General features: G+C 42.3%; 1 protein-coding gene across 3 annotated transcripts in view; it reads right to left on the bottom strand.

Annotated features, from left to right (window-relative positions):
• celsr3 (cadherin, EGF LAG seven-pass G-type receptor 3) overlaps positions 1-13,564 on the bottom strand; it is a 120,954-nt gene that overhangs the window by 6,800 nt on the left and 100,590 nt on the right. For all 3 annotated transcript variants that reach the window (XM_015032401.1, XM_015032399.1, XM_015032400.1), the window contains 13 exons: positions 12,898-13,095; positions 12,622-12,808; positions 11,809-11,976; positions 11,140-11,266; positions 10,622-10,828; positions 8,093-8,267; positions 6,832-6,944; positions 6,127-6,206; positions 5,403-5,529; positions 5,194-5,313; positions 3,179-3,276; positions 1,941-2,032; positions 1,322-1,495 (listed from right to left, as the gene is read on the bottom strand). In XM_015032401.1, coding sequence (XP_014887887.1) covers positions 1,322-1,495; positions 1,941-2,032; positions 3,179-3,276; positions 5,194-5,313; positions 5,403-5,529; positions 6,127-6,206; positions 6,832-6,944; positions 8,093-8,267; positions 10,622-10,828; positions 11,140-11,266; positions 11,809-11,976; positions 12,622-12,808; positions 12,898-13,095 — 1,866 coding nt within the window. The remainder of the gene's footprint in view (positions 1-1,321; positions 1,496-1,940; positions 2,033-3,178; positions 3,277-5,193; positions 5,314-5,402; positions 5,530-6,126; positions 6,207-6,831; positions 6,945-8,092; positions 8,268-10,621; positions 10,829-11,139; positions 11,267-11,808; positions 11,977-12,621; positions 12,809-12,897; positions 13,096-13,564) is intronic.

Consider the following 13,564-nt stretch of genomic DNA (forward strand, 5'->3'; position numbering starts at 1 on the left):
AAAACCCCCCCCCCTTTTCAGATTTTCCCCCGTAAAAAACAAAAAAAAAAAAAAAAAAGGTCACGTATCAGTTCCCTTCAATTTTCAATTTGTCCTACTTTACGTTGCTCTGTCAAAACAGATTCAGAAAAGTGAAGAAGTTTGAAGGAATAAATACTTTTGCAAAGCAGCGAAGCAGATCTCTGCAAACTCAGAGCGCGTGCCTTGTAAAGCGATAATCACGTGTCAGATTACGGCAAATAATCTACGGGTAGACACGTTCGTAACACAGAAAACCAAATCAAATAAGACGTGTTGTGTTTTTCATTAAAGTTCAAATAAACTCAGCGTCAATAAGCTGTGTCATGAGAACAAATCGACAAACACGAAGTGAGAACTGAACTGTGGATTATGACAGAATAATACATTCTGTTAGTCAAGTCTGTCCGCAGAGCAAGGCTTAAGGAGCCTGTTTTGATTTGTCGGTGTGATCGTTTTTATTGCCTGGGACATTTTCCCCATCGCTGTCTGAATCGGCAGTGATGGGAGGTTAACTGCTGCTCAGCTGACAGCCTCTAACATATTTTGCTCATTCAGGGGTTAATGCTTTGTTGTAGTCAATGGATCCCTTTCACACTGTGACTTTTCTGTAAAAAAAAAAAAAAAAAAAAAAAAAAAGCCAGCTATCTCAGCGCTGCTCTTAGATTTGACTGCAGTGATGTATTGATTGGACCCGACTGGCCATCTGGATCTCGCAACAGACAACTGCGTTCTGGTTTAAACCCAAATGACGTTCAACTGATCCAAACAGCTTATTAGGCTAAAAAAAATGATTACTTATATGGATTTATTGATTTGAACATATCTGGCCTTTCAGAAGAACAATTCAAGCATGACATTTATTTCAGCAACTGTCAAGAGAATGAGAAAATGATACAAGTTAACGAGCTTCGGGAAGAGAAAGGTGTTCGATAGTGACAACTTGGGCTGACATTTTTCTTGCTTTGGCTGTTTGACGTCGTGCCAATCTCTGCTACGTGTTTTCATCACATGAATCGACTGGTCAGCGAAGATGCTTGAAGGGTTTCCATGGACTTTACTATTTTTAATTATCTGTCTTGAGTCTGCATGGACCCCAAAATAACAGCTAAGATGCACATCCGAATTGCATCAAGTTATAACCACAAACTTTATGCGAAAGCCTGACATGAGAAGTTTCACATTTTTTCAAGTGGAAGGAAAATGATGTTTGACGAGTTCATTACCAAACATTATAGCAAAATCCCCACTTCTCATGAGCGAGTTTACTCAGAAATTCAAAACAGGAAAGGCGCTCGTCTACCTTTGGTGCCGTTGTTGGTGGGTTCGGTGAGCAGGCGCTCGCTGTGATTGGAGCGCTTGAATCGCCGCTGGATGCGTCCCCGCAGACGCACATTGTCGTCGCTCTCAGAGGAAGGGATGGAGAGACTTCGCTCCTCATCCATGGAGAGGTCAGAGTCCGAATCCGAATCCCCGCCTGAACAGGGCCGGGTTGAAGCATGAAGAAGAGACATAAACATAAGACAGAGCACTGAAAACTTTCTCCTTTACAGATGCACTGAAGGTGGTTTATCTTTTAAAGAGCCCAGACGTGGAGTGAGTTCGGCGTACAAACCGGTGATGTTCCAGCCCTCAGGGATGTTCTACGTGTTTCCCTGCATCGCCACACCTGATTTAAACGAACAGCCCATTAGCAGGCACCTGCAGAGCTCGGTGACATGCTGAGCGGGCAGTTTACCCATCCAGTCAGGTGTGCTGTGGCAGGGACGCATCTAAAACATGCAACACACTTCCCTGAGGACTGGAATTAGACACTGCTGATGTGAAACCTTCTCCGTTAGTGTGTGTGTGTGTGTGTGTGTGTGTGTGTGTGTGTGTGTGTGTGTGTGTGTGTATGCGTGTGTGTGTGCCTGCACCCTAACCTCCATCTCTGTGGAACATGGCTACATCCAGGTCAGTCGCGCCAGTGTGGACGATGTTTTGCTCCAGATTCTGACGCGCCAACAGATTTTCTCTAACAGGCGGAGGAGACAAGCGAGGACAGATGAGTACATACACAACTCACAGTAGACCTACATATATTTAAAGCACATCCGGCCATCTAGTGTGTGTGTGTGTGCTGTACATAAACTCTGAGACAATCATTGAGCCCTAAAGACATCAACTGCCATTTTAAGAGTCCATTAGTGTCGCTCTACATGTAGTACAGTGCATTGTTCAATCCAATCTTCTTCATCTTTACTCCACTGACCCAAAAAAAGGACACGGTGGGGATTTTACTAACCAGGGAATTTCCTCTCCGAAGCAATCTAACCCTAACTCAGACAGCAGCAGAGATGAGACAAACCCCCCCTACAGTCCCTGCTGAACGATGGTCTCTCCGTCATTCAGAGCCAACATCGGTTTATAGTTTTAACGTTTGGTTTGTTATGGCTGATGCTGTAGACTTCTTGCAGTGGTAGCACAAAGAGACGATTTATTGTCACCAGTCTTGAAGATGTATAAAAAAGTCTGAAAGTGATTTAGTCTTTTAAAGGAGTCGTATAATTTCCCAACTTTTATTCTAGTACATTTATTCAGTGCAGAACCTCCTTGAGCCGTTCCTCCATAAAAATATAGATATATGCAATTAGAGTTGTTATAAAATCCCGGATGGTGGAATTACTGGTTTCTGCTTTTTTTGTACTTTGTTTTTCTTTCTATATCCACTGAGTCAACAGAATTGAAATGAAAGAGCGACGAGTTTCATGTACATCTGAACTGATTGTTCGGAAATTGAAGGTTTAAAAATTATTTAACAGACAAATACTATCAACACAGGTTTTATATAAAGAAATGAAATGAACCAGAAATAAAATAGGACCAAGAACATAACCCTGCGGAACACAATCGTTAAGAATAACAAACTTACCTGAATTGTAAATTGGACAAAAATATTTCTTCATATTTGTGAATACATGTTCTCGCATTGGACTTTAATTTTAGAAAAAATAAAAGTCCTACAGTGGTGCAGGAATAAAAGTAAAACAAATAATTAACCTAAATGCTTTTCGAACATCTTTATGAGGGATGTAATTAAATTAGTCAAAGTGCGTAAGCGTTTCAAAGCAGACTGATTCCTAGTATGTTGGTCAAAGTGTCTACACTGTTTGCTGAATACCTGGCAGAGCTGACAGAGGAGACGGTGGAGGTTCCCAGGGTGATGCGGTGCAACCCACTCTGCTCCAGCAGAGATGCATTGTGGTAGGGATTCTGAGCCTGGACACACACAAACAACACAACACACACAAAACATGACTGATTCACAGCGGAGCACAACAAGATTTCAAAAATATCTTTAGTTTAATGAATAAAATGTCAGTATTTTGTTTTTCCTGACTATTCTTGCCATATATTAACATCAGGATGATTATCTAAGGGTTTCATAAGATCTTGTGAAATTAACTCTTTGCAGGATGGAAGGAAGCCATTCTTAAAATGCTCTGTTGTGTTAATGTGTCTCACAACACTTATTTACATAAAGAAACCCTCCATAGTTTTTAATTTTTTTTCTCCATGCTTGTTTTGAAACCATTATGTGCATATTTGGTTTATAAGCACATAAGTACAGCATTATATTATATATTTCATTATATCTGACCAACCTCACTGTACACTCAGCATCTGCTCTGTTACTTCAGCACTACAATGAAAACCTTTCAAATAGTTTTAAAGGGATATCGACTTCATTTGATCCTCGCTAAGCTCTAAAAAGACTAAATATTTACACTGAGCTAGATAATTTCACATGAACTGAGATTTATTTGCCTCTCGAAATAAAAACGGGTCACCTCAGATTGAGACAGAACATAATAGACCTTTCAAACCCAGAGTTATCCTTCTGCCTTGAGATTTTACAAATAACAGTGGATTTCAGTCAATCAAAATTTTTCTCAAAGCTTTTGTGGAGCTTTGTTAGCCCTAAAGAACGCCACTGATGTATTTTTCCATTACCTTGAAAACGTCTAGTTAGCCATAGGAGATAAAGTGGAGCATGCGCTCCAGCATTTCACTGACACAGCCCTTCCTACTCTGCACACTATAAGTAGCGACTCATAAATAACATGCAGCAGGACATGAGTCAGACAGGAGAAAAGCACGCTAAATAAGCAGCCATTAATATATGTTGCCCATCAAAGATAAAAACCCCAAAGTATTCTGCTAATAATAGCTGCAGGCTTCTTCCCCAGATGACTCAGTGATGGAGAGGAAAAGCGAAATGGGGAGTAAAACATACATGCACGCACACGCACACACACACGCACACACACACACACACACACACACACACACACACACGCACATTTGCTCATCCAAGCACATCCGTACCATACAAATATCTCACAAATGCATTCATGCCTCTCTTGGGGCCTTGTGCATATTGTATTCAAATTGTATACGAGGCATACAAAGCACATGGATGTGCTCACACACACACACACACACACACACGCACACACACACACGCACACACACACACGAACGCACATGCACAAACTAGAGAGGAAAATCAAGAGTCCTTAGCTGAGAATAGCAGTGGCTAATGTGCACTGAGCTGAACTAATAAACACGCGAGGCAGAAGAGAGTAAAGAGGTTAAAGTAGGATAGGATTTTATCGACATGCACACACACACACACACACACACACGCAGCCACGAAATAAGTACAGCGTAGTGCTTTCGTTGAAGAGGCTAAAGAACAGGCAGCGTTCCAGTGGCTGGTGTTTTGTTTAATGTGGGTCAGCAGCAAACCCTGAGGGCAGCTGAAGAGAAGCAAAGGGAGGGCAGGAAAGATTGATGGATGGACTGAGGGAAGTAGAAACGAAGGACAGGAGAGTTTTTGTGTCGTCAAGTAATGGGACGCGGTGAAAATGTGTCTCGGAGAGACCGCGCTGGGATAAACCACAGAGAAAAGCTCTGGGGTCATGCAGAGAGATGATTTATGGCTTCACATCGGGACTTTAGAGTCACTCTGTGAGTCATTACGGCTCAATAATGGCCATCCTGTTGGGACATGAAAGATTATTTCAACGGCTCAGTCCTTATTTTCAGGCTAATGCACAAGAAAGTCCCTCTGATGCCGACGACGGATAAAACCCGCGTGTGGTTCAGGAAAACCAAACGTGTGGGACTCACGGTGCTCTGCGGCGGCCTCGGTGGCTCTTCTCCGGGGCTCTTCTTACCCAAACAGGCAACTCTCCAGGCCTCCTGAACCTCAGAGTTGAACACAGTGAAGACCAGCATCACCGACAGGCCCTGAGGAAGAGAAAGCAACGCAGCAAGGTTTGAGACCTGAGCTGTATCCATGCAGGTTCGGAGCGCGCGCTCTGCACTTTGTTTTGTACCTGCAGCAGGCAGAGAACGTCGAAGATGTAGTAGAAGGCGAGGATGCTGTTATTTACAGCCATCAGGCCACACAGCCAGGTGGAGGTGGCGACCAGCAACAGCAGGAAGGCATTTCGAATGGTAGCACTGAAACAGTGAGAGGCAGCACAGACAAGAAGGAAATCTACATTAAACTGGAGGAAAGCTCTATTAAAGATGTTCACAGTCATTTATAAATACACACAAATCATTCGTGTTTTATAGGGGAATTTGTTTGTATTATAGAAAACCTGCATATTTAAGTAAAGCAGAGTGAAACAGGGGCAGGCTGTGGCCATACAGAGTCTGGTTCTGGTTCTTTTTCAAGAATGGGTCCACAGTCGTCACTTTCTTGATCCGGATGAGGGATTGCTGCAAAGTTTACAGCTCTACGAATCATCTGGGCTCTTTTAGATTAATTTTTTTACCAAATATGATTATTTGATCAACTGGATTGGACTGTAAATTCTTCCAGTTGGGATTGTATTGTACTTAGATCTGAATCTGGATTACACTGAAACATTTTCACGTGTTCCACATTATATTCTGCAGCAACATGTGAAACAAGAGACAATGTTATGTTGGTTAAGAGGTTGCCTCTTCACCCGTTTGTCAGCAAAAATAATTTAATTTAATTTAGCTTAGAGCAGTCAATATATAGCATTGTGTCTGTAAACTGAAAACAGAGTTGAGAAGGAAACTTACATGACGGGAAGTTTCTTCGTCTCCTTCTGCGATGGGTTGCAGAACATTTTGGCTACAGCTGTGAAAATCCCTCCATTCATCTGGATAAAGGGAGATCAATAACCATGGTAAGGTAACGCACCAAACGCGTTTCAACAAATCCAATTCTGCTCCTGGGATCGTCTGGGATCGGGGTAAACAGCCGACACAAAATCGATGGGGATAAAATAGTTGCCCATCGGCAACCAATTCGACTTGAGACAAATTTGTCCCCTCCTCAGAAAACAATCGTTCAGTAAAATGATTCATACCATGATGAGACGTTACACTGAAGTGGAAGATTCATTTGAGGATCGGTAAAAGCGGGTTGTTGTTTTCAAATTGAAAGGCGTTGACACAATGAGGAAAGCAATTAAAGCTGTGCTCCAGTAAAGTTCAAGTAGGCTCTCATCCTGAAAACAAGTGTAGTGTTGCCACTTGTGGCGGATGACAGAAACCTGCTTAGATGTTAAGCTAAAGATTAAAAGCCAGGAAGCAAGTTTTCACGCAATGTTCCATGAACTAGACCATTTTTTTTCTTAGGTGGTATTATTTTCACATCATCAGAGACGAAGCCAAAAAAAAATAAAAATCATCCTTTGCTTCACTGCTTTGATAATATTTCATTTAGGTTTGGGTGCTTTCAGAGTTAAATCCAGCATATGTGGTGTGCAGGGAGACGGTTACCAGTAAGACGATTGCAACAGGACCAGCGAAGCTCCAGATGAGTTTGTCATATATGGAGATCCAACAGAAATCTGGGTTGCCGTAACCTTCAGGATCCAAACCGACAGCCAGGCCTGCAGGACAGAGAGACAGAGACAGAGAGACAGAGGCAGAGACGGAGAGACGAGACGTCAAGGTTGTGTCTGTGGTCAATCGCTAAGATCTAAATTATTAATGCATCTATTCAGGGGGCTTGGATACAAAAGCCACTTTTTTTTTATTTTTCTTTCTAAAAAAGAAAAAGAACAAAAGGAAAACATGTATATTCTTTTCTTTTGAACTCACAACTATGTACAAACTTGTGTTGGTCTGCCACAGAAAATCCCCAAAAATGCATTGAGGATTAAGGTTGTAATATGGGGAACAATGGGAACAATATAAAAGATAATTAATGGATGTGGTATCTCATTATTTTGTGAAATAACAATCACTACTTTAAGGGCTGTCAGCTCAAATGAAATATTATTGTATCTTTAATTATAATGTAATTTAATAAAGAAAAGTCCAACACCTTTTAAAAACGGTTAAAGTGAGATGTTGCAATTAAAAAGTAAAAGAATTTTTTTTTTATCTGTAACACAACTTGCAGGTACTCATTTGACATTATCCTCGTGTTCTAGACGCGGCTGCCAGGACGTCGACGATGTTTTCAGTCCAGCTGTATCCTTAGCGATCACTGTCAAGGCTCTGACATTCACGGATGTGTATATTCAAAATTGAATTGCAAAACCATAAGAGATGGGAAAAGCCTAAACGAAGGCAGACAGATTAGCGCACCTTCCTTGCCAGAGGCGAACGACACGCACGTGTGTGTGAGTAGGTGTGTGCAAGGTAGCGGGAGACGGATCCGTTCTCGAGGCGAAGGGAGACGGCGGCTTGCAGGTCTGACGGTGACAGAAGCCGCAGCAGATAGAGGTGAGCTGACAGCACATTACGGCTCTGGATGGAAACCGCACATGTACGCGTGTGAAGGGAGGGGAGAGAAAGTAAAGCCGGCAGATATTACATGTCTCACAGCGGTAATTGCTTGCTTGTGAATTTCTGCTTCGCTATCGCAATATTAAAATGCCACCAAAACGGTTTTAATGGAAGTGTCAATAGGAAGGCCTTATCTCCACAGCCAAGCTGGCACTGAAACGAACGTGACGGATATGACGGTGCAGATCCTGTGCGAGGCGAGACCCGCCTTGCGTTTCCACGGAGACGCGTTTCCGCGTTATACCTGTGATGATGGCAGGCACGCCCCAGCCGATGGCGTAGTAGAACCTCATGGCTCCGTAGTTGATGTTGCGCTGTTCGGTCTGCATGCGGTAGATATGGAGACCCTCGACGAACATCCAAGCGAACGTCGACATGAAGAAGTAATGCAGCAGGATGGCGACGACCGTGCACAAGAACTGGAGGGAAAACAGAGAGAGAGAAATGAAAAACCTGGGGGTGGAGGGAATGGAAAATCGAATACAGCGGTAAGAACATGGATATGTAAAAAGTAGTACAGAAATACTAGACATGGGAGCACAAATAAAAGCAGTGCTAAAGAAGGGAAAAGAGAAAAACTGAGTGCCTAGCTAATGCAAAGCAGGTTCTCAAATCAACAAGACATCTTCATTAAAGCGCCGCGGCGCAGGTGTTCGCTGTGAAAGAGCAGCAGTTCATGATTCAATTACTAATGAACAGAGTTTAGGGCACGGTGTCGCAGAATATTTCCAGGAAAAAAATCACAAAAACGACTGAAAGTCAATATTGTGGAATCGCTGTGATCGAGAAATTCGAGCCAGCGGAGCCTTTTAACTGCGATTACCACAAAAAACAAGAAAGTTACAGAGAGTGATGATTGCAAAAGCTGCGTTTTCTTTTACAGCAAAATGGTAGAAATGCTTTTGCTAATTGCAGTCAGCTGAAGTCCTAATAGCATAGCTTACAGCGCATATTACTGGAGCAGATAAAAGCTTCACAAACACATCTTCCTCTAAGTGAAGATGTGTTTGTTGTGGAAGTCATGTTGACTTAATGTAAATAATGTAGAAAACAAGTATTTAAGATCTGTCAGAAATTACTCTCAGACTGCAGGAGTGATGCTGGAACTGGTTGATTTAAGTCTTTACTATCTTGTCCGTCTGTGCAGCTCATGTTAAAACATGAGCTGCACAGAATTACAGCACCCACAAAGTCCTCTGAGAGAACTGTGGGGCTAAAACCAGAAAGACCATCAAAACAACTCGATAGTTCTCAAGTTTGGGAATTTTGCATAGATTGATTATCAGGAAAAAAATAAAAAATAAATAAATAAAGAGCAGTCAAACAAACCGGTGATGATGAATCCTGCTCTGGATTAGGATGTACTTTGACTAACTCCGAAAGGCTGACTAAGTATTATGCTAAATTAATAGGTCTCCTGTGAGCCATTTTAACTTTTACGTGTTTTTTTTTTTTTTTTTTTTTTTTTAATCAATAAGTGTTTCCTGAGAAAAGGCTTTGAGAGGCTAAAGATATCAAAGGGTTCAAAGGGTTAGGGTAGTTTTGAAATTTTGCTTAAACTTAAATTTGAAGGATTGGTTTGGGGGACAAAAAATGTATCTGTTTATTTTCTGTGTGAAACTTTTTGCTTAAATTCTATGGTATCCTGAACAAGGTGTAGTACAACTGGATTATATTTACTCAAGGTCTTCACAAAGACACATAACAGAAAGATATAAACATTTACAAACTTCACAACCGCTAATCAACCTGACTGGTGCTTCTTCAGGATAGTTTTCTACCTTAAAATACTCTACCTTTGTCTCAAAGGAAAGAAACCTGAAATGAGACTTTAGGATGCCTGAGATGTTCTAGTTACGCTGGAATGAGCATATATGGCTCTAAACCTTTGAGCTCTGTGTGTGTGTCTAGGTTAAAGAAAGCAGAATGCTAAATCTCATATTTTGAGGCCAGAGAAGCTTAGCACAAATTGACAGCGACAGCCAAGGACAACACACAAAAAAAAAGGATGAAAAAAAAAAAAAGACAGCCGCCTTGGCAGCTATACAGCCAGACGATGAATTTCACACTCCCACACACAAACAGGAGCGTGCTAACACAGAAAGAGGCACAAACTAGTAAAAAAAAAAAAAAAAAAAATGAATACACAGCACAGCTGCGAGCACTAACATGCTTTCCGGAGCGCGATGTTCATGAGTTAGAGAACATATTGTTCAGCTAGAAGTTACCAATCGCTCTGCAAAGAGCCTTACAGTCCACAGAGTGGTGGGATGCAGCTTAATTAATTGGATTTCACGCAGAGTGAGCACATATTTGCACTTCCCTCTTTGCAGGATTCACTGCTCTGCAAACACACTCCAACATGAGAACATGTGTTATGTAACCAAGCAGACATCCTTAGGTTAGAAAAGGCGAGGGGGTGGGGGGGAAACAACAAAGTGGAGGTAACTATAGGAAGACAGTGATCGCACACTGATGAGTGGAGCCATGTTTTCCTGATTTCAGACAGGTTTGGTTAAAAAACCTTCTCAAAAAGTCAAGACTGAAACAGCTCAACAACATAAATTTCAATAAAATTGTTGAATAAAAAGACATAAGCATTTGAAAGAATGAAAATAGATGTAAATAAGTGTTAATGTGTCTTGGAAATGACATATTGCACATGGACTGAATTAAAAAGCATGCCTATATTGCACACATTACAAACAAAATAACACGACAGGTAAGAACAGACCAACATTTAGGGGAAAAAAAACACACCACACATCTCTACCTGTTGTTCAGTCTGATTGACCCCCAGTAAATACACCAGCTCAGACAGAAACATGGCTGCCGCTGTGTTCGAGTGGATGCTTCTAGTGTTGGACTTCAGGCCCCGCAGGCAAGACAGCACCAGGACGGTGAGGAGGAGGGCCAGCATGGAGACGCACAAGGAGGAGTAAGTCACCATGGCCAGCGTCTCCAGATCCCCCTCCAACTGCTGCTCACACACAGAGGAGAAGAGAGGAAGGAAGGGAAAGGAAAAAAACTTTGTCAGACCTCTGTTGATCAGCCTTGTGTGTTAATTAGGCATGACGATATGAATATATTCTGCACATAAACATAAAGGGAAAAAACTAGCCAAACTAGCTTCCATAACCATTTAAGATGTTCAGATGAAAAGAGAAATGCTGCGACAGACAGTTTTACACATAAGGGTTAGCGGTGGTAGATTGATTGAGCACCACATCATGATGGAACCTGTCATGGTATAAATCAGCATTAGATATAAATGCTTGATGTGTGTCTGACCTCTCTATGGGAGCTGTCCATCAGCACGCCGAAGGTGCCCAGTCTCTGGCACTGACAGCGGACGTGAGAGGTGTTCCTGTACACCACTGTACAGTCTCTCACCGTCCAGCAGCCTCCGCTCTCATGTCTGCAAACAGAAGGGTTTCGATTGCAGGACTCCATGGGAATCGACACGTCAAAATACGAGTGAAGTATTTCCAGAAGTCCGTTAGTAAAGTTTGGACAGTTTTTCCACTTTTGCAGTGGCATAACTACGCTGGCGTGTTGCTACAAAATGTCCATCAGCTCCGCTTCTTACCCTTATACTCAGAATGAACTCTAGTCGGCTCTTTATAGCGCTCAGCTACCATTAGTTTAGTCATATTTAAATATTGATGTCTTCTCTGCTATGACAGCTCAGCAGAAATTAAGGAGTTCAGGTTTCTTACACAGCCTGGAAAATTGTATAAATATATTTTCTGACTTATGTGAAACACTTTTTCAAATCAATGTGTAAAATTAGGGAGATCAAATCATTAATGCGCCCTAAGAAAAGCACCGTCCAAAACTATGTTTCTAATACAGAATTGTATTATGAAAAACTAAGAGAATCAGCCTTATGAGCACACACACGGTGCTGACGTTGCTGCATTGCTATGTCCATGCATTCATGTGTGGATTTGCACTCACGGGCTGCTGTGGTTCCACTGCACACACAGAGGCTTGCTGCGATTGGCCGTCTCTAGCAGCTTAAACTCCAGCAGTATTGGCTGGTCCAGGTGACCGCCCACGAACGTCTGGTTGTTGTAGACGGAGATGGTCACCACCGGGGAGTTCATAACCGGGTGTCTGGGAAGCCTTGGTGGGGAGGAGAGAGAGACAGTGCAGCGTTGCCAACCAGTCGCTTGATCGGACTAACAGAGTTTTATATTCGGCGGTGAAGAAGAAAGGCAGCGGGATTTGCATTTTAGATTAGATATGAATGGCTTTTCATTGATGCCGACTGCAAACTGGACAGCTCGTTACTGTGTAATTAAGCCCAGAGGAGAGGTGAGAAACGGCAGGCGGGAGGGAAGGCGCCGTTAGAACGAGATAGAGAGAAAAAAAGAACAGATGTCAAATAAAGCAACGTTGTAATTAGTGCTAAAGCAGTTTCTCCACTAACCTAGAATCTAGACGACTTCTATGTTCAATATTTAATGTTCACGCCATCCAGGAGGAAAGGAACCAAATACCAAAACCATGTGCTTTAATTTTGTGAGCTTATGTTTTTGTTAGAAGATTAACAAACAGTAGAAAGAGTTCACATTTGGCCCTGCTCTTTAGAAAGGCTGTAAAAGAGATTGTAGCACATAGCACTTAAAACAATTTCGATATTTTGGGATACAATTAATGATAGACGGTTTAGTATTGAATAAAGATAATGATTCACTAGTTGCTTCAGTAACTGAATGGCCTCACTCAGCAAAATATCAAAACATTTTAGGAGCAGCTCCTTCCCACCTCACTCCTCTCCGGTCTGCGTGGTACTTCGGAGGCAGCGCGGCCCCAAGGCTTCGATAGATCAACAAGATGACGATGGTGATGGGAGGGTCAGTCAACGAAACGCTGCGTCTAGCTGCTGCGTATTCCTTAGTCTGATTGGCTGAGATGCTGGCAGGGGCCGAGGCGACACTCTGAGGGGCCGAGGCTGGAAAGGAGAAGCCAGAGTCAGAATATTTTTGTGGTTCTTGACCTCGGACGTTTCAGTGATGCAGTGATTAGCGTGTCTTCGCCTACGTTCTTTCTCTGAGCGCTCCTTCTCCTTCCAGCTGTGCTGCTGCTGCTGCTGCTGTCGCTGAGGCACCAGGGCAGCAGGGGGCAGTATCACGTGAGTGTAAGGGTCCCACAAAGCTTGACCACGGAACAAGGTGTTCTGATAACGTGGGAAGCGCCGTCGCACGTGGGTGTGGTTCTCCACGCGGTCCAGGTTCATGACTGAGGGGCAAACAGATCACATTCAATATGTGAAAAATTTCAAAAACTACGAATGGCATCAAGTAGATTTTGATCAATGACAGCATCACGGTCTTCCAGAACTTCAGGGTTTGTTTTCCACTCAAACACATCGGTTGATTTTCATATTGTACTCTCCTGTGAAAACACCACTGTTACAGAGTGAAAGCTTCTTCATTCAGGACGGAGGCTCGGATGTCTTTACCTGAACATTTCTGTTCAGTTTTTTACTAAGGAGAAAAACGCCGAAAGCTGTTCGTAACCCAGCAACCAAAAATCAACAAAAGCAAGACAGTGACAAAAAAACAAAAAAAAAAAAAACAAGATCCTGTTAAGAAATCTTCAAAATAAAAGACTTCCTCTAATCAAATAAATCATGTCTCGCACTAAAATATATTTCACTTCACCCTTGTAATTATATACAATTATGTTCAATTCAATTAATAATCAT

This window comes from Poecilia latipinna, unplaced genomic scaffold, assembly GCF_001443285.1.
Source record: "Poecilia latipinna isolate Pla-1442-1.1 unplaced genomic scaffold, P_latipinna-1.0 Scaffold239, whole genome shotgun sequence".
NCBI lineage: Eukaryota > Metazoa > Chordata > Actinopteri > Cyprinodontiformes > Poeciliidae > Poecilia > Poecilia latipinna.